This window comes from Engraulis encrasicolus, chromosome 17 (genome assembly GCF_034702125.1).
Source record: "Engraulis encrasicolus isolate BLACKSEA-1 chromosome 17, IST_EnEncr_1.0, whole genome shotgun sequence".
Lineage (NCBI taxonomy): Eukaryota > Metazoa > Chordata > Actinopteri > Clupeiformes > Engraulidae > Engraulis > Engraulis encrasicolus.
This window is the reverse complement of record NC_085873.1, coordinates 12,956,487-12,979,049: the sequence shown is the minus strand read 5'-3', so window position 1 is coordinate 12,979,049 and position 22,563 is coordinate 12,956,487. Positions and strand designations below refer to the sequence as shown.

The 22,563-nt window shown below is 44.3% G+C and overlaps 3 protein-coding genes across 3 annotated transcripts in view; 2 read left to right on the top strand and 1 right to left on the bottom strand.

The window, feature by feature from the left end:
- Positions 1–619, top strand: part of LOC134467831 (protein HID1-like) — a 43,068-nt gene extending 42,449 nt beyond the window's left edge. Inside the window, exon 19 of the mRNA XM_063221776.1 lies at positions 242–619. Coding sequence (XP_063077846.1) covers positions 242–305 — 64 coding nt within the window. The 3' untranslated portion in view covers positions 306–619. The remainder of the gene's footprint in view (positions 1–241) is intronic.
- Positions 620–1,480: 861 nt separating this feature from the next.
- On the bottom strand, positions 1,481–21,558 carry LOC134467569 (proton channel OTOP3-like). Its single transcript, XM_063221414.1, has 9 exons — positions 21,397–21,558; positions 19,900–20,173; positions 10,435–10,571; positions 10,216–10,274; positions 8,654–8,811; positions 7,640–7,926; positions 4,613–5,017; positions 3,636–3,821; positions 1,481–2,608 (listed from the first exon to the last, which is right to left on the bottom strand). Exons 1-9 carry the CDS (start codon positions 21,556–21,558, stop codon positions 2,438–2,440), a joined length of 1,839 nt encoding a protein of 612 aa, XP_063077484.1. The 3' UTR covers positions 1,481–2,437.
- Positions 11,602–16,407, top strand: LOC134467250 (uncharacterized). Its single transcript, XM_063221155.1, has 4 exons — positions 11,602–11,725; positions 12,111–12,760; positions 13,076–13,174; positions 15,639–16,407. The coding sequence occupies exons 2-4, from the start codon at positions 12,119–12,121 to the stop codon at positions 15,873–15,875; spliced, it is 978 nt and encodes a 325-aa protein (XP_063077225.1). The 5' UTR covers positions 11,602–11,725; positions 12,111–12,118; the 3' UTR covers positions 15,876–16,407.
- Positions 21,559–22,563: the final 1,005 nt, after the last annotated feature.

Here is a 22,563-nt window from a genome sequence, read left to right as displayed (position 1 = left end):
ACTCTGCTTTGGTTACTGTGTGTGTGTGTGTGTGTGTGTGTGTGTGTGTGTGTGTGTGTGTGTGTGTGTGTGTGTGTGTGTGTGTGTGTGTGTGTGTGTGTGTGTGTGTGTGTGTGTGTGTGTGTGTAGTGGGGGAGTAATATTACTTAAAAGTTTTTCAATGATATGCTTGTTAAATGTTCCTGTCATATCAAGTCTCTGTTTCTTGACATTGATCTAAATTTGTGTGTTCCTGTTATAGTAACGTGGATCCTCCAATCTGGTACGACACCGACGTGAAGCTCTTTGAGATCCAGAGAATCTAGTTGGTGAAGTGTGTGAAGGAGAGAGAGGGGAAACAGAGGAGCCAAATCATATGGACCACTTCCTGGTTTGAAACTCTTGACCAATGGCCTTCATCCCAAGTGCTTGAGCTGCCCAGTGACTGTCCAGGAAGAACAGGAAGGAGGAGCTGCCCACCTGTCTCCATGGCAACAGGGCCCAGGAGGCCATCTTGTTTTACAACAAGCATTATTTGACCACCATGAACTCCACAACCATGACTTTTGCCCTGGAGGCGTGACTAAAATAAACAAATTAATAAACTCTGGAGACACCAATGCACCTCCAATGATGACAACCAGGTGGCAGCAATCTCTTGTTCTTTTCAACCAATCACAACTGCACATTCCTCACCACCTGTGATTAACTTCTATGAATTCTGTATGTTTTTTAATTCCATACATTGTATGTCACTATTTTTTATGTTTCTACTTTTTTGTTCAAATCTCTCACTGTCATAGTAAGTGGCCCTCTAAATTTGACTCATCCCTCACAAACTGCACATGCAGCATGTGATAGGGCATGAGTCAAATTACGTCAAGTACTTCATGTCAAGTGTACAGTACTTCATGTCAAGTGTACAGGTTCTTCCATAAATCTGACATTACACAGAGGGTATGAAGCTGTGTTACACCAGACACCTGATGTGAAACTTTGGGATGATCCTGTGCTGCATCTGGGTACATGTGTTGTGTAGTCTGTCAGTGGTAGGCCTATACAATATGGCTGCGTTTTAATATGCGACCTTGCGTCCTCCACTTGTGCTTGTGGCCTCGTACCAGGAAGTAATATGTCGTGATGACATCACTGACAACAGCATTATATTTCAATATCTTGCAAAAGCTCAATTGTAAAGTCTATTTTCTCATTTTTAAACAAGATGGTAAATGAAGAATAGTCCCCAAAAATTGTTTTGGCTAGGCTGACTGCAGGGAAACGTAATTGTTTTCTCCATGGAGGCAGAACATCAGCAAAACGTGAGGCCACAAGCCCAAGTGGAGGATGCAAGGTCGCATTTTGGAAATGTACCCTATGTGTGTAACTATGTGTGTTTAGTCTGGCCTCAATACACTTGGGACCTAGCCTGATGTACGGTACCAAACTTGTTAACTTAATTCAAGTTCCTTTCTTTTAGTATGAAGACTCAGCAAAGAGATGATCTTATTTCAAACGTATTTTGTTAAACTTAAAACTACAGCACAATCACAAACTGAACAACACTAATTTTTGTGAAGCACATTAAAAATCCAAGTCAATAGCCTGTGATTTGACGTAAAACATCACAAGTAGAAAATGTTCAATTAGACTGATAGAAACGAATGACCTTTTCTGCACCCCCTTGAGGTACACACAAACATAGAATACAAAGCCAACAGCATTTTTTTTGCTGGAAATCATCAGTCACATCTGGCAACCCTTTCATCAGCGCACCCACTGAGTGCTTTAGTCGTTTTGGATAAAGGCTTATTCTAAATGTACTGTAAAAAAAGTAAGACCCCTAGTGGCTGGCCCATTGTAGATAGAGCAATTACTATATCAGCCATAAAATTGTGCTCGGTTCAGGCGAAGATGAGTAGCTCCATGAGGGCGCCAACCGAGTGCATCCTATAGAAGACACCCAGGGGCTAGTGTCTATGTTAAAAATTACAACGTACTATAAGGTACATTATATAGTCTTCATTTCAGTGGGCCAGATTTAAAAATATGTGGGTGAAGTCATTGAGTGAGGCGGAGATGAGTAGCGCCATGAACGCCCCCACCGAGTGCCTCCTGTACAAGACATCCAGCAGCTGGCCTATAGATTCAGAAATTAAATTACATTACATTACACTTAGCTCTGATGCCTCTATCCAAAGCAACTTAGTTATTTAGAGACAGGGTATTGGTTACAGTCCTTGGAGCAATCTGGGGGGTCAGTCTTTAGGCAGAGATGAGTAGCTCCATGAGCGCCCCCACCGAGTGCCTCCTGTACAAGACATCCAGCAGCTGGCCTATAGATTCAGAAATTAAATTACATTACATTACACTTAGCTCTGATGCCTCTATCCAAAGCAACTTAGTTATTTAGAGACAGGGTATTGGTTACAGTCCTTGGAGCAATCTGGGGGGTTAGTCTTTAGGCAGAGATGAGTAGCTCCATGAGCGCCCCCACCGAGTGCATCCTGTAGAAGACCCCCAGGGGTTGGCCGAGATTCACCAGGACGAACCACACACTGAAGCCGTAGAACTCCTTCCCCAGGCCGTTCTCAAACTGGGGGTGGGCACCAAACGCTGGGATCACCCACAGCTGCAATACATAAGGCATTACTCACATTATTGCACAAATATTAAACATATTTATTAAATGTATTAATATTAAACACACACTTACATACAGTAGGCCCTACATTAAGCTATAGGCAGATCACACATACACAAGCAGCTGTGGTAGACGATGAAAAATATAAGAGTGGTTCATCACGTGTGCTATAGCTGAGTGGTTCAGAGCACAAATTGCCAAATCGTCAAAGAGTGAAAAAGTAGACGCATGCATGGTGGGAAACCACATGGAAAACAGTCAGGACCACATGACACCATACGACACGAGCCAATGCCTTGGTTTAGAGACTGATGAGATATAGGCACAGACTGAAATAAAAATGGCTGCAACACAAACTAGTTCCTTCTGTCCTTTCCTGTTGCTTGTGGCCTCTTACCGAGGTGTCACCACACAGAAAGCAGAAGTTTCCTCACTGACAACTTACTATAGGCAGAGCATCTTCTTGGGAGGGCTTTTCCCCATTCAACATCCCAATTGCAAATGAGATAATGACCTTTCAATTTTTCTTCTGTGAGATACTGAATAATACTTTTATCATCTAATGACGTCCAGCCATACATTACGAGGGCTCAAAGGAAAGGATGGAAGGAGCCCGTTTGAGTTCCACCCTGTGCCTCTTCATATGGAAAGCAGCTGTAAATGCATTTGTTTAGATGGATGATGTGCACTCAGACTGTCTAGAGCAAAGTTATAGCTCTTCAGTCATAGAAGGAAGAGGTGACGTGAGCGGACTTGTTTATTTGATGTGCTTCGGGCTATTTGGCCACAACAGCTACACTCTCACTTCAACTAGGCCTAATAGATCAAGAATAAACCTGAACTTAAAGGAATTATCTTGAGCCCAATATGCTTCAACTCCAGATAATCCCTTTAACATTATGACAATATGGTCTTTTTCCAAAAAAAAAAACAATATATATATATATATATTAGGGGTATTGACCAGTAAATATATGTTCTTAGGTGGATGGTAGTATGGTAGTTCTCCACCTACCATGATGTTGGAGAGGATGAGGAAGGAGCAGATCTCTTGGATGACTCTCTTCATGCTATAGTGGTTATTTGATTGCTCTTCGTCATGAGCCGCTTGTTCTGGTGCTCCCTTCCCCTGGTCCAGCAGAGAGTGGCCTACTCCTCCGCCATCCACCTCTGCAGCGGCCTGTTCACTGGCCTTTCTCCTCTGGTAGTGGGTAATAGAAATAAAATAAACAGTTATTTCAAATATAGGATTACACATTTGCAGTAGTTTATCTGTTATCTTGCAGTTATCAGGTATGACTCTATGCTCTTCTAATAAATGATTAACCTCTATTCCAAGGGATAACTTAACCTGGTTTACTACTGAACCAGCTTCTTGGAATACCCCTAAAGTTAGGGACACATAGCAGGCGAAGCAAGCGAGGCGAAGAGAGGCGAAATTCATTGACAGCTCAACCGTCATCAGCTCGTCGCTGCGAATCAAATAGAATGGAATAGTTATGTTGTTGATTTGATTGGGCCGCCGCAGGCAAATTCGCTCCTCATTTGCATAATATTAAACTTGGTTTAATGATTTTGCTTCGCTTCGCTCCTGTTCGCTTGCCCTCGCCTCTTTCATAGGAATGAATGGCGAAGTTCGCTTCGCTTGGCCAAATTCGCGTCTATGTGTCCCCTACCGTAAGGTGTAGAACACAGTGAACACAGCTGTAAAGATGGTGCTCCTTCTCTTGACCCTTATCTCTGGGATGTCAGACACACGCACACTAAATATCAGACTTTTCCTTCTGCCGCGGCCTTTGAGTCTGTGGTGTCTGTAGTCGATGACAATAATTGCCCCACAACCCTCCTTACACACACACCTTGAAAACGAGGCTCTTCCTCTTCGCCCTGCCTTTAAGGCTGGACTGTCTGTGTAGCCCGTCGATGATGAATATGTTCAACAGCACCACCATCTAATCCCACCAACACACACACACACGCACACGCACACACCTTAAAGATGGCCTCCACACCTCCTGGCCTCCTGCTGGGGCCTTTTTTAAGGCTGGGGTGCCTTTGCAGCCCATCGATGATGAAAACGTTCTGCATCACCAGCTCCAGCAGGCTGAGGAGGGAGTAGGAGAGATCCAGCCCCCCCAGCGTGTCCCCGACGCCCTGCGCCAGCGCCGCCACCACCGAGAAGTAGGACAGGGCCAGCTGCCCCAGCGCGGCCGCCACCAGCAGCAGCACGTCCAGGCTGCGCGTGGGGTTGTGGCCCTCCTCTCGCGCCCGCCGGTCCAGCTCGTGCGCCAGCGTGCCCGCCAGCGAGCAGAGGGCCATCATGGGCATGACGACCAGGTGGTAGCCATAGAAGAGGAAGAAGGCCGTGAAGCGCTTCGCCACCTGCCTCACCCACACCTGAATATGGAGAGCCAATGTTGTGGTGTCAATTCAACTCTTATAGGGTGAAACTCAACACTCATGGTGTGGCTGTTTCTCTCTAAGTGTTGACAGCCAGCTGCTAGATGTAGAAAAGCAGGAATGTAAACGTTTTAATGCAGAGAGGAAGTGTCACAGTGATAATTCAACAGTTATTGGGTTAAATTCAATACCTTCACCTGGATATGGAGAGAAACCTTAATTGTGTTAATTCAACACCCATGGTGCTATTGTTATTCTCTAAGTGTTGATGGCCAATGGTAGCCATAGAAGATGAGAAATGCTGTGAAGTGTTGCCTGGTGTTAATTTAACACTCTTGTGTTGTTAGTTACTCTTTAGGTGGTAGTACTAGCCGTAGAAGAGCAGGGTTGATGTGCGCCATCTGGCTCACCCACACCTGCAGAGCAAATATGGTGGTGTTGATTTAACACTCATAGAGGTCAATTCTGCAATAGGAGAGTTCAATTTAACAGTCGGTTTAATTTAACACTTGGATAGTGTGCGGTCACTATCAAGCCAAGTGGTAGCCATGGAAGATGAGAAAAGCTGTGAAGCGCAGCACCACCTGGCTCACCCACACCTGAAGAGGAAGTGTTACAGTGTTAGTTCAATGCTTATAGGGTTAAATTCAATACCTACACCTGGATAAATTGTGTTATTTTTAAAATTTTCAGGGTTGGATGTGTTACTCTCTGGGAGTTGAGGGTTGAAAAGCAACAGGTCTGCATGGTAAATTGCAAAGGGTCAAAAAAGTAAGTGCATTGCCATGGGAAAGGCAAGCCGAAGCATGATTACATGACTATCCAAAGCAATGAGGTAAACTTTGTGAGCTAAAATCATGGACGTCGTTTATGGGGCGGATGGTTGGGACATGTCCATGCCACTACTGAGAGTTTAAAGTGTCCCCACCACTTTTTCACAAATAGAATGTAAAAAAAATAAACAATTTGTCCCCACCATTTAAAAAACCAAACCTACACCGTTGGGTAAAGTCCATTGAGCGATGTGGACACAACCATTCAGACATTGGCCCAAGAGACCACCCACATTCTTGTATCTGCCATGGCCCACCCACACCTAGGAATGAGTACATTTTGCAGTGTTCATTAAAACCATTATGAAAGTAATAGAGCTTGATTTTATCACTCATATTGTTGATGTTACTCTGTTGAATTGCTAAATCAAGTAGGTAGCAGGCTTCACTCAGGTTTCTTGATAACTTTTAAGGGTGCTGTCCCAAATGAATACTTAGAATCAAAGAAAAGGGGGGCGCACCTTGCATCAATTTTTTTCTTTATTTTTCTGTGCACAGACGCGTTTCGGGCACACGCCGAAACGCGTCTGTGCACAGAAAAATAAAGAAAAAAATTGATGCAAGGTGCGCCCCCCTTTTCTTTGACTCTGTTGAATTGCAACATTGCAAACTTGACCTTGTGTATGTGAATGACACCTGGTCAATTAGGTGCATTTCCATAGGACAGGTGAGGCAAGGTAAGTGCTTGTGTTTGCTGCCTCTTTCGCACCTGTGTAAGGAAATGTCACATGGACCATTGAGTGAATTTCCACAGAAAAGGTAAGGTAAGGCATGTTACGCATCTACACACACAAATGCAGTACACATTATATTTGCTGGCTCATCTACAGACGGAAATGGCCCCTGCTCTATTAAGTGCATTTACATAGGTAAGCTAAGGCAGTGGTTCTTAACCTGGGGTGCGGGCACCCCCTGGGGGTGCGCCAGAGATTTCAGGGGGTGCACGGAATTTTGTTTGTGTTGAGGCTGTGACCAAAATTCTGCTTGCAAACATAATTACACCAAATTAAGGGCAAATTAAAACACATTTCGGTCCCCATTTTAAAGTCATTGCGGTATTGATCAATCATTGTAATTAGTCACTTAAACATTTTTTTTTGTGTGAATACACGTGTAGAAGTTTGGGTAGGGGGTGTGCGGCTTGTCTTCGGCACAGAGAAGGGGGTGCGTTAAGAAAAAAAATTCAAGAACCACTGGCCTAAGGTACTGGTAAACTTTCACACACATACACACAGGCTGCTGCCTCACCCCTGTCTACGCATACTGTACATACAATACATAAGGTAAATGGTCCATAGTCAATTAAAGTCCATATACTCAAGCGATTCAAAGTGCCTCACATAGACTGTGTTTATATAGCACTGCCATACATTACACAATGTTTGTGGTCAGTAGAGCGTGCAGAACTGCTCATCCTATTCAGCCAGCGATGAAGGATGAGAGATTGGAGACAGGTCAAAACAAAGATGTGCATTTACTTAGCGTATTCAGTTGAGTACAAGCAACGCTTCCCAGACAAATGCTTCATTTAAATAGTCAAAACACAGTCAAAACAAACATATATTGTATACGCACACACACAACAAAGCATTTGTATTGCACAGGGAATTTGTATTGCATTCTCTCTCTCTCTCTCTCTCTCTCTCTCTCTCTCTCTCTCTCCCCCTCTCTCTCTCTCTCTCTCACACACACACACACACGCACTCATATACACACACCACAACAAAGACACACAGAGACAACCCCCCCCACACACACACACACACACACACCCTCCCTCCCTCACCTGGTACAGGATGAAGATGGTAAGGCCTGCCACCAGCACTAGAAGTCCCATGATTGCCCCGAGGGGGACGCCCCCCGAGTAGAGCCTGCGCAGCGTCACCTTCTCGGCCGGATGCGGGGAGGACACGGCCTGCACGCGGCGGCCCACGTTCTTCCACATGACGTACAGCATGCAACCAGCCATCAGGTAGAACTCGATGTTGAAGGGGTACAGAATCTCGATGCCCTTCCGGAACGCCCCGCACGATGTGCGCTGGCCGCACTGGCACAGGGTCGAGTTGATGAGCCCTTTGGGGGAAAAAAATACAAAGACGGAGATGTTTTAGCAAAGAACATTGAGACCCACTGGACTAGAGATATATTGTCATTTCTGACACAGGGCAGAGTTTATGAGACCTTTGGGAAAAAAAATGACCAGGCAGGATGTTCGGACATGTTAGCCTGGTGTCACCATGCCCTCGTTCTGAGGGAAAATGTCTTTAGAAGGCTTAATGTTGCCCACTGTGTCCTCCTCCTGCCTCTCCATCTCCATCTCCATCTCCACGTGGACTGTGCATTTTGTAACCGAACCATGTACTTAAAACTTAGTCCCTGCCAGTGATGTGTGTTGGAGTGCGTGTGTCCTCCTGCACTGTTCCTGGATCAGAGTGGTGTCCATTTCCTGTCTCTACATCAGGGCCACTGCTAAGGTTTTGGAGGCCCTGCGCATAACTGGTCAGGAGGCCAACTACTACCACTACTACGTCTACAACTACTACTAATAATAATAATTCCAGTATTCACAATTCCGGAATGCCTGAAAAACAATGGGCCTTGATAACTCATAAATGCATGTTTTGTAATGTAATTTAATAAAAATATTTTAAAAAATGTAATCAATCTCAATTTAGGAGGACCCAATTTTGGGGGGCAAAGTGGTTGAGGCCCTAAGCACTCTGCCTACTCTGCTTATGCCTAACGGCAGCCCTGCTCTCCATCTCCACGTGTGTAATGTAATGAAAGTGTCTTTCTTTACCTGGCTCAGGAGTGTCCTCGTCATTAGCGGGTGTGACGCCGTTGCCCGTGGCATCCCTCTCCTGCCTCTCCATCTCCATCTCCATGTGAACCGTGTCCTCGGTTACTGCGTTCAGCCACAGCAGTAGATCCGCACTCAGCAGGATGATCAACCCAGTCCTGGACACACACACACAGACACACCGAGACGTACACACACACAGACCAGGGGTGGAACTTAAAAAAAATCTCCACCAGTCACTGTGGCAAGTAGATTTTAAAATCTACCAGTCACTCACAATTTTTACTACTCACCATTTTTACCAGTTCATATTCAATGCCAAGTAAGGTCATTTCCTGATCAATATTTTTGTATCAGATGTCATAAATTCAGTTATTGTGATTCCAATAACTCTTCATTACCAATTTGCTTAAACCTTTGATGCAGGATGCTGCGTATAATTCAGCATTAACCAGGGCACCTGTAGAAAAAATTCACCCGTCAAGGTGACTGGTGGGTTGACATATTTCACCCACCAAAGGCCAAATTCACCCGTCATTGGCAGGTGGACGGGCGCTTATTTCCATCCCTGACACACACACACACACACACACACACACACACACACACACACACACACACACACACACACACAATCCAGACTTGAGCATGAAAATACAATATAGACACAATTACACACACACACACACACACACACACACACACACACACACACACACACACACACACACACACGTGCGCGCAGCCCAGACCTAAGCATGAAAATACAACATTGACACAGTTACACACAGAGAGAGAGAGAGAGAGAAAGAGAGAGAGAGGGAGAGAGAGAGAGAGAGACGACGTGTTCAGTGCCACACAGACAAGTTCAGTGTCACACAGACAACGCAAAATGATACACTACACATTCACACTCACACTCACACCTGCACATGTACACATGCACAGATAAAGCAAACATTGCTCTTTAAAGGGACACTGTGCAGGAAATGGTCAAAAAAGGTACTGCAACTATGCTGCTTATTGAAATTGGGCTGCCTATTGCCAAATTTGATCTTTACATGAAAGTTTACTAAGTATTAAACAATTATTTTCTAGTATGGTCCAAGTACAACCATTTTTGCAGCTAAAAATGGCTATTTTTTGACATTCAAAATGGCGGACCATGGAGAAGATCCCCCTTTTCATGAAAAGTGCAATTTTTCCAGTCCTAATGAAAACTTAGAATTTGATGCTGGTGGTAAGCATTCATAAAAAAGGTAACATTAGTGAATGGGCAGCATGAATTTTGGAAATAAACAACTAAAAATCTCACACAGTGTCCCTTTAATGTATTGCTTTTCATTATAAGAGCCGAGAATCAGATGAATAATCACATTTTGTCAACACAAGATATTAAGCCATATCAGACACCAATCACCACAATCTCCTCTTTTCACCTTCATTTCCTCCTTTATCAAGAAAGTTACTCTACTCTACAATAACTATTGTAACACAAAACTGGTGTGTATTCACCAAGTGCACGAACACATACGAGATCATTTTGAAAAACCATGCCGCACCTGGTGATGATCTTGTGCTTGTGAATGCAGTCCTTGGAGTGAGACCAGAGCAAATAGGCCTGCCAACAGGTAACAAAGGGGGGAAATGGATAATACAACAAAAACAACGGATAACATTCATGTACCATAGGTCATGAATTAATCCTGCAGTTTATGTTAAATGTATCTTCTCATCAGCCTATAAAGCATTAGATTTTCAAACAGCTGTCATGCACCAACCTGCAGGGCGAGGAAGGGTGCTTCCACAAAGGGGAATATGACCTTGGTGACCGGCTTGCAGTCGCTCATCATGATGTAGTAGCCCATCTTAAACACATGCAGCAGGAGGCTGAACCCAGCAAACACCATCAGCACCACTGGGGCACAGAGACAAGGGCACAGGAAAGCAAATTACATCACCGAGCTGATGGGTTTATGCAAAATGACTTACATTTGTTTACAGGGTATTAGTTCCAGTCCCCGGAGCCACGTGGGGTTAGGTGTCTTGCTCAAGGACACCTCAACTCCTCACTAATTACAACAAATGTCTGTTAACCCTTTTTGACAAACAGAACACAACAGGTCAGAGTCAAAACATCTCAGTTAAAAACAATAAGTACCCCAGGACACCACTTTATGGCACTCTACGATTATGTCCTCTTTTGAAAGTCGCTTTGGTTATAAAGCGTCTGCCAATGCCAAATGCCAAATGCAATGCAATGTAATGTAATGTAATATGGCTGCACCATGCTCAACTTGTAGCTTTGCTTGGGCACAATCCCTAGTTCTGAACAAAAAAGTGACCATGTTCCATTACATGCTCAACATCAAAGTTGGATTTATTGATAATTTCTTCACATGTACACGAGGCCTTCAAAGGAAGTGACTTGCAAGGACATAGAGAGAGGCCTAATTGAAGTAAACAAGACAAATATATGAAAGCGCAAGACAGGACAGCAGAAGAATGAGAAGTAATGTGTTGTAGCCTAGAACAAGTCTCAGTCACAGAGTAATAGGGTCAAAGACGTCCAACATGTCCTTCAGTGCAACGGATACTTTTGCTTACTACAATTGCAAAAAATATATATATTTTTTTTGTTATTTTTTTTTTGCTTGGCTTTCATGCATTCACTTTTCAACTGTTTTGAAATTTCGTGTTTTTCACAGGTACAGTAAGCAAAAGCATCTGTTAGCAAGCATGCACTCCATCAATCCTGGACCTGGAGATGTGCTAGTCTTGTGCCAACAGCGCAGGCCACTTGCTGCAATGCAGACAGCGCCAGAATCTCCAGATCAGAGTCATGAATAGGAATCAATGTTTATCAAGTTTATCAATGGCTCTGCTCCAGATCCACCTTCATTGGCGCTACGTCACCGCGAAATTTACTTTCAAAATATGCCGCCATGGAAACAAGTTAACATTCTACTTTCTACACATTCTTTTTACTGAGAGTTTGGAAAGCATTTCATTGCGACTTAACACACTAATTTCATGAAATATTTCTCTTTAAGACACCTGTTTTGCTGAAAGGTGAGTGGGAACCTGTCAAATAATGTATTTTAAAAGTTTGAACCGAAAAATAACGTAATTCTGATTATATGTACGTTGTTTTTATGTCGAAATTAAACGTAGCTGAAAGTTAAAATGGTAACGCGGGAAATCGATGATGGACAGCCCCCATAGGCTAACTCAAGCTGTAAGCTTACCTATATCTGTTTCCGCGAATGTGGTGAAAATGTGCCACTCAAGACGATAATTGATGCCTAATTGATCGTGTTTCGCTATAAATATAGCCCTAGCGGGTGGATAGCGACTACTTCAAATAAGCTCAACCCCAGTTTGTCGAGCTAACTAAGTGAGTTTTAGCTAACGCTGGTATTAGCCAATTCGAGTAAAAAGCCTAATGTTATTCCAGATCTCTGCATGGCGATCCCGATGGAGAGAACCGCTGGTGGCAGTACTGAGTTTGTCGAGAGTATCTCCGAACTCCTGCCCCAGCCGACTCTCTGCGCTGCGAGCCCGGGTGTCGGCCTCGAGGAACCTCGGCCTGGATGCTCGGGTGGCGATCTGGATGCGGAGGATGAGATCCGAATGCGAAAGTGGGAGGAGAGGAAGCTTATGTGGGCGGTGATGTTCGAGATGTGGAGGCAAGAGCAGCAAATTCAGGACGAGAAAGATGAGCAGGAGCTGGAGATGAAGATTCTGTTGAGACAGCAGGAGCAAGAGGAGGAGTGGTTGAGGAGCGAGAAGGAGATGGAGAGAACCGCTGGTGGCAGTACTGAGCTTGTCGAGAGTATCTCCGAACTCCTGCCCCAGCCGACTCTCTGCGCTGCGAGCCCGCGTGTCGGCCTCGAGGAACCTCTGCCTGGATGCTCGGGTGGCGATCTGGATGCGGAGGAGGAGATGGCCAACCACGAGATGGTGGTGGAGCTCAGGAGCCAGACACAGGCGCTGCTGGCGGAGCCTCTGCCTGGATGCTCGGGTGGCGATCTGGATGCGGAGGAGGAGATGGCCAACCACGAGATGGTGGTGGAGCTCAGGAGCCAGACACAGGCGCTGCTGGCGGTGAGACACAGTTTTCACTCTTAACCAGGGCTCTAAATTCATAACATTTTTCATCACCAGTCAAACTGGCAAGTAGGCCTACTGTAGATGCTGAGTAGTCAAACACACACTCACTAATGGTGGGTCAAAGTGGCTAGTAAGTTGGTCTTTTCCTCCAGCCAAAACTGAAATTTTACAAGTATTTGGCCGGTTGGCTGGTATTAATTTAGAGCCCTGTTCTTTGGCTGTGCTTGTGTACGTCAGCATGCAGAATATATACGCTGTCTCATAAACTGTGGATATCTAACATTACCGTATGTTCTCTTTCTTCTTTAGAGCACTGAACAAGTGGCTGAGCCTGTCATCGCCAAGTCTTTGAAGTCCAAGTGCACGTGGTGGAAGAAACACCAGGCTCCCACTGCTGCTGCCAATCAGGTACTTTTCTTTGTCCTGTCAAGTAGACTTCCCTCCAAAAAGTGGACCATTGGGGTTACATCCCATTGGTCACACAGCTCCTTAGTCCGACAGCCCATTAGTCCGACCACACGTTATAACTACGCCCAAACCTAAACAATTCCAAACCCTAGCTGTCATTAAAGGCATGTTCTGTCAGCATAGAATTATTTTAGCTTCATAAGTTTGTAAATATTCACTTTTAAGTAGTAAGAACTATGCTCAAACCAAAATTCTTCCTAACCCTGCCAGTAAAGGCATGTTTTTGTCTGAAAAGACATGCCCACGTGTGGCCTAGCCTAGCCCAGTAGCTGTGTGATGATCCTGTATGGCTTATGATCTGACTTATGGGCTGTCTGACCAATGGGCAGACCCCACCAGGGTTCCAGTTGCCTGGTTAACACCAGAGCCAATCACAAGTGAGATTATTATTGCCTTTCAGATCGAAACGATTGTGTAGAACTAATGGCAGTATGGGAGTTCCCAGGCCAGGGTTCCAGTAGAAGACAGTAAAAACAAGGAAGCAAACAAAAAGTAGAAGACAGTAAAAACAAAGAAACAAACAAAAAAGTAGCTTCAGTGGACAAATGTACAGTGCCTTCAAAAAGTCTACACACCCCTCCTCAAATGTCAGGTTTTTGTGATGTAAAAAATGACAGAAAGACAAATAAATTCACAGCTTTTTCCACCTTCAATCTAAACTATTAACCTGTACAATGCAATTGAGAAACAAGCATGAAGCTTTAACCCTATCCAGACCGGGCTTTTTTGGCATTCCTGGGACCGGGGGGGGGCTCTTTTGACCCCCCCCTCATAACTTAGGAACCGAATGGCGTATGACCACCAAACTTGGAGGGGATGATCTTCAGCCAAAGATCTATGAATGACATCAGTTTCGTGTCATTATTGGATATTATGACATCATTATGACGTCATTTCCTGATTTTATTGCCCAAAATGTCACCTTAATGTATTTTCCATCTAACTTGGGTAATGCACATCAATTTTGGTTATTAATTGCTTCAGACCACTTCAAATGTTCACAAGGGTGTCTGAAAAAATATGAAAAGTGATGATGATGAGACTTCGATCAGTGATTTTTGGTCAGGCGTACCTGTCAGAAAACCGTTGCCATGGCAACAACAAAAATGATAAACTTAATATTTTGGTATCACACTGTAGCCAACTTCATTTTAGGAAAAGTCACAAAGTTTCGTAGTCATAGCTTTAGTCATTCAGGAGTTATACGACATCAAAGTTGGTGCGGGCACTTTTACCCCCCAGTCTGGATAGGGAAACAATAGAAAATAAAAAACCTCAGTTAACATGGTTGCATAAATATACACACCCTTAAATTAATACTTAGTTGCGGTACCTTTGGGCTTGTCTGGGCTATTCCAAAACCTCAATCTTATTCTAGTGAAGCCATGCTTTTGTAGACTTAGGTGTGTGCTTGGATAAATTGTTGTTCTGAAAGATTAGCTCCTCTGCATCTTCACCTTTCTACCAGGGGGGCGAAGGTTTTGTGCCACTACCACGGCCCCTGTGAAAATGTTCATAATTCCCTCCTCCCTAATGAAGGCCCCAGTTACAGCTGAAGAAAAACAGCACAAAAGAACAATGCTGCCACCACCATACTTCATGTTAGGTATGGTGTTATTGTGGTGATGTTTTGCGCCAAACATACCCTTTTGAATTATGACCAAAAAGTTCAATCTTGGTGAGGTAAATTTCTCAAAAAATACTTCTGTAATCTCCCATATGCATGTGGGAAGATGTGTTATGGTCAAGTGAAACTGAGGTTGAACATTTTGGACATAATTCCAAAAGGTATTTTTGGCACAAAACATCACCGCAATAGCACCATACCTAACGTGAAGTATGGTGGTGGCAGCATTGTTCTTTTGTGCTGTTTTTCTTCAGCTGTAACTGGGGCCTTCATTAGGGAGGAGGGAATTATGAACATTTCCACAGGGGCCGTGGTAGTGGCACAAAATCTTCGGCCCCCTGGTAGAAAGGTGAAAATGCAGAGGAACTAATCTTTCAGAACGACAATTTCTCTAAGCACACGCCTAAATCTACTAAAGAATGGCTTCACTAGAATAATATTGAGGTTTTGGAATGGCCCAGACAAGCCAAAGGTGCCGCAAGTAAGTATTAATTTAAGGGTGTGTATATTTATGCAACCATGTTAATTGAAGTTTTGTATTTTCTATTGTTTCCATTTAAAGCTTTTTGCTTGTTTCTCAATTGCATCATACAGGTTAATAGTTTAGATTGAAGGTGGAAAAAGTTGTGAATTTATTCGTCTTTCTGTCATTTTTTACATCACAAAAACCTGACATTTGAAGAGGGGTGTGTAGACTTTTTCAAGGCACTGTATTTATAGATGATATTAAATTCCTTGACATTGCAGTATTTAATTTCTTTGATTGTTGCGTTACAGGATCCCAACAGCTGTGCCAGTACCATGAAAGTGGACGAGTCACAGCTGGATAAGATCAGAAAACTGGAAAAAAAGGTCAGAGAGGCGGAGAAGACGAAGCAGCTGAGAGCCCTGGCTAAAGCCCAGAAGAAGGCAGCGAAGGAGGAGAAGAAGAAGAACAAGACAGACAACAAGAAGAGCAAGGCTGAGAAAGTCAAAGTGACTGGATTCTGGGCCCGCTTGCTGTGTTTTAAGTAATACTTGCCATGGAAATCAACGAGGACAACCAACACAGAGACACTCCCATCATGGACATACTTTCAAATTACAATCGGGATGAATTTTTAAATTTCTATTATATTATTATGTAGTCTACTCCAGAAATCATGGCCATGTAACAGACTTCAGTGTTTCCCACAGAATTTTTGCTATTGAGGGGGGGGTCATATATTTTATTACAATCATGCTTTATTATTATTATTATTATTATTATTATTATTATTATTATTATTAATAAACATTTTATTATACCAAAACTTTTATGTGTGACAAGAGGCTTTGTACTAAAGGAAGACAGAGCTATTGTACTGAAACTGTGTGTGCTCTTTTACACCAAAAATGCATCATTCTGAATAGAACGATCAACAGGGGAAGACAGCTTTTTTCGGTGTAAAAATGGACAAAGACTGTATTTGCAAGCCATTATGTATTTAGTATTGATTTGTTATGTACTCGGTGTGTGTGTGTGTGTGTGTTTGTTAGCACCTGTACATGTCAATGATTTGGAATATGTACACCGGTTATAAAAAATATTTTTAGAAAAGGATGTCGTTATTACCAGCATTAACAAAAAATCTGTGTGTGTGTGCACATGCGCCTCCAGATTATTGATTGAGCTCTACATTTGCAAAGCCTATATGCAGTATTGGCAATATAACACAAGCAATATCACTCTTGCACTGCTGCCATTAGGGAAGTCTGAGAAGTGGCTAAAAGGCGCCACTGCTTTTTTTCCCTCTCAGCCCATCCAAGATATTGTACAGCAATATTTCTGTTTGTTAGAGATGTTCCTAATTTCACAGTTTGCTCTGTCAAAACAAACAAGCCTATTGCCATGAGAACACTTATTGTTATGTTAATTTCTTCATCCATGTCACAGTAAACTCACTGCTGGTCCCAGGGGTGGATTACTGTAATGCACGGGCCTACCGGGCCCAGGCCCAGGGGGCCAGTGGAGCTCCAAGGAGCTTCCTGTGCCAGCCCATAGGCCAAGTCAGGTCCAAGGCCCCAAGGGGCCAGGCCAACTTGGCCCCATGGCCACTACCCAAAACTAGCCTTCAAAACCACCTTTGCTAGAATTATCTTTCCAATTATTTGAATTCATGACTTGCTCATTGATTGTGGTTGCTACAAAAATGACTGCTGTGTGCAGGCCTACCTACTGTTAGGTGGATTCAGCATTCAAAATTACGCTTTGGGGCTTTCAGTCATGACTGATGGATGGGTAGTAATCTCTGAATAGCATCATGTGTGGCATGTCATCTCAACATATCAAATCTCAGGGATTAAGTGAGATGGGATTTGCCATTCCTTGCCTTAAAATTGATTAGAATGCAGGAAATTGCATCTTAAAAAATGCAAAGTTTTCTGTGGGAGGGCCCCCACACATATTGCCCACCCACCAACAGCCCCCCCTGCCAAAAATGTGTTGCTGTGCCTCTGCGCACACACTATATGTACCGTATATAGTTCTGCCCCACTCTATAATATGGGGAAACTGGTGTGTACCGTAGTGTCCATTTACCTGCTAGGTGTGAGCACTGTGTATAGTTCTCTTAGCATGTCCGATTAGCAGGGTCAAGGTGCGTTTTTTGGGGGGTTGGGGGGCCAAGACAGTGTTTGGCCCAGGGGGCCATAATTTCTTAATCCGCCCCTGGGCGTAGCAGCAAATTGTGGGCCCTATGTAGCATCAGTTCCAATGGACCCCCTCAGCCATACTGTATATCTACGAGGCGACATAAATGAGACACTGTGTGGGCCCCTGATAATACAGGGCCCTGGTAACTCAAGTCACATTTTACCCCGTACAACACCCCTGGACTACCCCACCCTCCAAGCAATATATGAAGAGTCTGTAGTTAGGCATGCTAGGAAAAGAATTGAGGATCCATCACATGTTCTGTATCCAGAATATGAGCTGCTGCCCTCTGGTAGGCGATTCAGAGAACCAATTCAAAACAAGAAAAGGTTTTTGAAAAGGTGTAGGCTTTCTTTTGTCCCTGTGTCTGTGAACGTAAAGCAGGTCATTAACAACTACCATCCTTGTAATGCGTGTGTAGGAGGCCGTAGTACAGGGGTGAGGAACCTATGTCTTGAGGGCCGCTGGCCGTTTTATCCGTTTTATTTGTTTTGGTTTTTTGGCGTCATGTGTATCAGTGTTGTGTGTAGGCTATATGGTAGCTATGTCCAAGACAAATTTCCCTCGGGACCATTAAAAACAATCTTGAGTCTTGAACCATGGATGGAGGTGAAGGAAGAAGTGGGGGTGGGATTCGAAGCTGCCACACTCTGATCTTAAGACCACCTCCTTTAACCATTAGGCCATGGCCACCCTAAATAAAAATACCTCAAAAGCAATAAAAACTTTACAGTAAACTTTTGAGCCAACGGAAATGTTGAATGTGTAATGGCAGTTCAGTGGTAGTTTTTTGTTTTTTTTTTAAAGCACAGCTTTTTTTCCCCTAGCACAGCATTCCACTAGCGGAACGTTGTGCATTGACAAAAAAAGAATTTAACATTTAAGACATTCAACCTTATACATCAAAACTTAATCGTTACATTCAATGTTTTTACTGTGTGTCTCCACAGCTTTGTGTTAAGTAAATGAATAATTAAATTAAATTAAATTAAATTAATAAGTTACTTCTCATTCATAATTTACTGAAAAGACTAATTAGGTTTACAGTAGAGCGGTGCCCATACCCTTGACTTTATCTGTCTCTTGCTTGTTAATCACCAGGAAATATGACTGGTCCTGTTCTTCTCTCCCTAATGAGCTTTTATGGTTTGATAAACAGACCGGGCGGACTGGATGGGCTTGGTGTCCCTATTCACACACTAATTGCATGTTTATTCGAGGCATGTGAGAGCTTGTACCAACAAATCATCACGCTTTCACCGCATTACAGCGCGGGTCCAGCCAAGCCCTCACGTGCCCAGTCGTTAAGTCTCACAACATGCAATGCTCTCTGGATATGCCATCCCCAAGCAGGGTTGGGCTGGTAACCTGGCATAGAGGGCAAAGTCCTCAGGGGCTGATGCTGTTGTTATTTGTTTGTTTGTTTGTTTGTTTGAGGGAATAAGAGAGTAAGAGAATGGCCCTTGATTTAAATAGGTCGGCCCATTGGTCTATCTTTAATGTAAACAGTGGACTGAGCAAATCATGTTTTGGTCCCAATGCAGCCCTGCCTCCAAGCATAGAGAAAGTGTGTGAATTATAGTTGATGGTATTTATATGACATGTAAAGTACACTCATTGGCCACTTTATTAGGTACATCTTGCTAGTACAGGGTGACCTTAACCGCCTACAACAATACTGTTGATACTCAATACTCAATTAGTACTGGGGGGGGGGGCAAAGTGTGTCAAGAAAATATCCCCGACACCACTACACAACCAGCCTGAACCTTTGATGCAAGGCAGGATGTATACATGCTATCATGTTGTTGTTGACACCAAATACGGATCTTGCCATCCCTGTGTTGCAGCAGAAATCAAGACTCATCAACATTTATCCAAATTCTATTGTCCAATTTTGCTGAGCCTATGCAAATTGTGGCCTCAGTTTCCTGTTCTTAGCTGACAGGAGTAGCACTCCGTGTGGCTTTCGGCTGCTGTAGCCCATCTGCCTCAAGCATAGATGTGCTGTGTGTTCAGAGATGCTGTTATGCATACCTTGGTTGTGATTATTTGAGTTACTATTACTATGGGAGTAATTATTTGAGTTACAATTGTCTTTTCATTGGCTCAAATGAATCTGGTCATTCTCCTCTGACCTCTGGCATCAACAAGGCACTTTCGTCGACAGAAGTCATGCCCACTGGATATTTTGTCTTTTTCAGCCCTTTGTCTGTAAACCCTGAAGATGGTTGTGTGTGAATATCCTAGTAGATCAGCAGTTTCTGAAATACTCACATCAGCCTGTCTGGCACCAACAATTATGCCACGTTCAAAGTCTGACCTCTTTGCCACCCCCGCCACAACCCGGCCCGACCCCCTTACCTGTCACAGTGATCCCCCCGGCGTGGTGGTCCTTGTGCGGGGTGATGCCCGGCAGGTGGCGTGCCCAGGTGAGATACCAGAGCATCCAGGCTAGGCTGAGCATCATGAGCAGCAGCAGGTACACCATGGGCTCCTGGTGCCTCAGGCCCCGGGGGTGAAATGCGTCCCCAGCCACCAGGGCGGCGCCGAGGAGCACCACGTTCAGGCCCAGCAGGCCAGACAGCATCCGGCGCCCAGAGGGAGCCCATACCAGCAGGGGATCGGGGGGCGAAGCCTAGTGGTGCACAGCAATAAATGCAGAGTTAATTCAACACATAGAGCAGTGTTTCTTGGGGGCGCTGTGACGCAGCGCGCTAAGCCCCCCACATTTGGGCTTACATGCCCACGGGGACCCTGGTTCGAGTCCAACCGGGGTAATTTCCCGGCCCTCCCCCATCTCTGTCTCCCAATCATTTCCTGTCTGTTCTCCACTGTCCTGTAATAATAAAGGCTGGAAGGCCCCAAAACTTCCCCCCCCAAAAAAGTGCTTTCTTTCTTGCTTGCAACCCTAAGCCTTTTTGGCATACCACGAGTACCCTCTTACACATGCTCTATTTGCAAATGTGACTATGCTCCATATTTTGTTCATTTTCCCCTGGCTGGGAATCACTGACTCAGAGAACACTCTGGGGCCAAATACACTCTTGAAAATGGGAAATCAGCTCTTTTAAGTTGATGATACACAGGATAACTTTTCGAGCAATCTTGCTGGCCAACAGCTTGATTGGCTCCCGATGAACTGATGAAGAGAACTTGTCTACTGCTGATCCAAGTTCTCCTGATGGTAAAAATGTTGTAGTGATAAACTGTTGAAATAAAATCCAAAATTGTAAGTTTAGCTCAAAAGACTGTCAAGTGTATCATCATCCCAATACCTACAGCTTTCCTCCAAAACAACTTACAGTTATTTTAATCACAGGATATTGATTACAGTCCCTGGAGCAGTGTGGGGTTAGGTGCCTTGCTCAAGGGCACCTCAGCCATGGAGCAAGATATGGAGTGGGAGGGTGGGATTCAAACCTGCAACCCTCTGATATAAAGCCCATCTCCTTAACCACTAGGCCACGGCTGCCCCATATTTTTCACTGTGAGTGAAAATGAAAGTGAAAGCCCATTGGGAAACTCCAACTCCCATTGTCATTGTGACACAGCACTCCACAGCACACAAGTGAACACTGCACACAACAAAAATTTTAATTGCATGTATGCCTCACCTGTCCAAGGGGGCAGCCCTCAGTGGCGCCCCTAGGGAGCAGTGCGGCAGGACGGTACTATGCTCAGGGTACCTCAATCATGGAGGAGGATAGGGGAGAGCACTGGTTGATTACTGCCCCCACCAACCTGGTGGGTTGGGAGTCAAACCGGCAACCTTTGGGCAACAAGTTTGACGCCCTAACCACTTACCCATGACTGCCTATCTGGTGCCTATGTGCCTATGTGGTGGTGTTGGTTGCAGACCTCAGTGGCGTCGGATCCTGGCTGCTGCTGAAGAGGTCCATCTGTGGGTGTCCAGACTGTCTGTCCGTCTGTGGGTGTCCAGTGGTCCGGCAGCTCTGTTCTCCCCTCCACCTCCTCTGTGGCTACTAGTGTCCTTGCTGGGTCTGCAGTCCCCTGCTCCATGGCTGTGTTCACAGTTGCAGCCCGGTTTGTTTCTTTCTAAAAGTCTGTTTGTTTTTTGATAGCAAGGTATGATTCAGATCTGCAGCAATGTAGATCACTCTTTCCCTTTCTTTCTCACTCTCTATCACTGTCTGTCACTCTCTCTCTCTCTCTCTCTCTCTCTACCTGTATCTCACTGCCCACTGATATGCCAATCTAACATGCACAACTACTCTCTTTCTAGTCTGATATTTCCTCTTTCCTGTCACCTCTCTACCTAATCGTCTCTCTTCCTTTTCTCGCTGGCTAAGCCAACACTCGCTGCTTGAGTGTGTCAACTCTCCACACTACTGACTAACTGGCTGACTTCCTTGCTGAGTTTGAACAGCATGTTGTACCGTGCCATGCCGTGCTGTGCCCAGTGTAAGAATGAGGGCGTGTTGGTCTAAGGATCAGGAGAGGGAAGGCAGGTGTTTATATACGGGACCTCTGACAACGTGCTGTGTGGGTGGGGACGATTCCGTGTGACAAGATCGATCCATACCTGCCACTGCCGAGGGATTTAAAAGTGCACAGTAAAAAAATGGGGTGTCAAAAGTGCAAAGTAAACCAATATTGTAACTCCAGATAGAGTATTTCCAACAGTGCGGGGAGTCAATGCAGTGGAGTCAAAAGCCAGTGTCATTGAAACTCAACTACAGCGAGATGATTATCCACTGCAGTGTTGATGTTGACACTATGCTCAGTAGAATTGATTCTGACAATATGACACTGACCATAGAGTAAAATTTACACTATTTTGAATGGTACCAGACGTTATCCGAAATGGAGCTAATTCTGACTATTAAAGATTTAAATTGACATCCCATTTAAAAAATAAGAATAAAGCAGCTAATGGTAAATGGCTCTCAGATCACACATACAGTAAAGTTTAGCAAGACACATCACAAACACAGTACCAACAGACATGCAGTGTGACACAATGTGATTCTGCTTTCATCGCTTTTAGTTATTGCACACTTAGGG

Coding starts and splice junctions, on each gene's coding strand:
- LOC134467250 (XM_063221155.1), top strand. CDS start 12,119: ATGGCGATCCCGATGGAGAGAACCGCTGGTGGCAGTACTGAGTTTGTC. Junction 12,761..13,075: donor AGACACAGGCGCTGCTGGCG/GTGAGACACAGT, acceptor TTTCTTCTTTAG/AGCACTGAACAAGTGGCTGA. Junction 13,175..15,638: donor CCACTGCTGCTGCCAATCAG/GTACTTTTCTTT, acceptor GTTGCGTTACAG/GATCCCAACAGCTGTGCCAG.
- LOC134467569 (XM_063221414.1), bottom strand. CDS start 21,558: ATGGAGCAGGGGACTGCAGACCCAGCAAGGACACTAGTAGCCACAGAG. Junction 10,572..19,899: donor CGGGGGGATCACTGTGACAG/GTAAGGGGGTCG, acceptor TCTGTGCCCCAG/TGGTGCTGATGGTGTTTGCT. Junction 10,275..10,434: donor CACCCTTCCTCGCCCTGCAG/GTTGGTGCATGA, acceptor ACCTGTTGGCAG/GCCTATTTGCTCTGGTCTCA.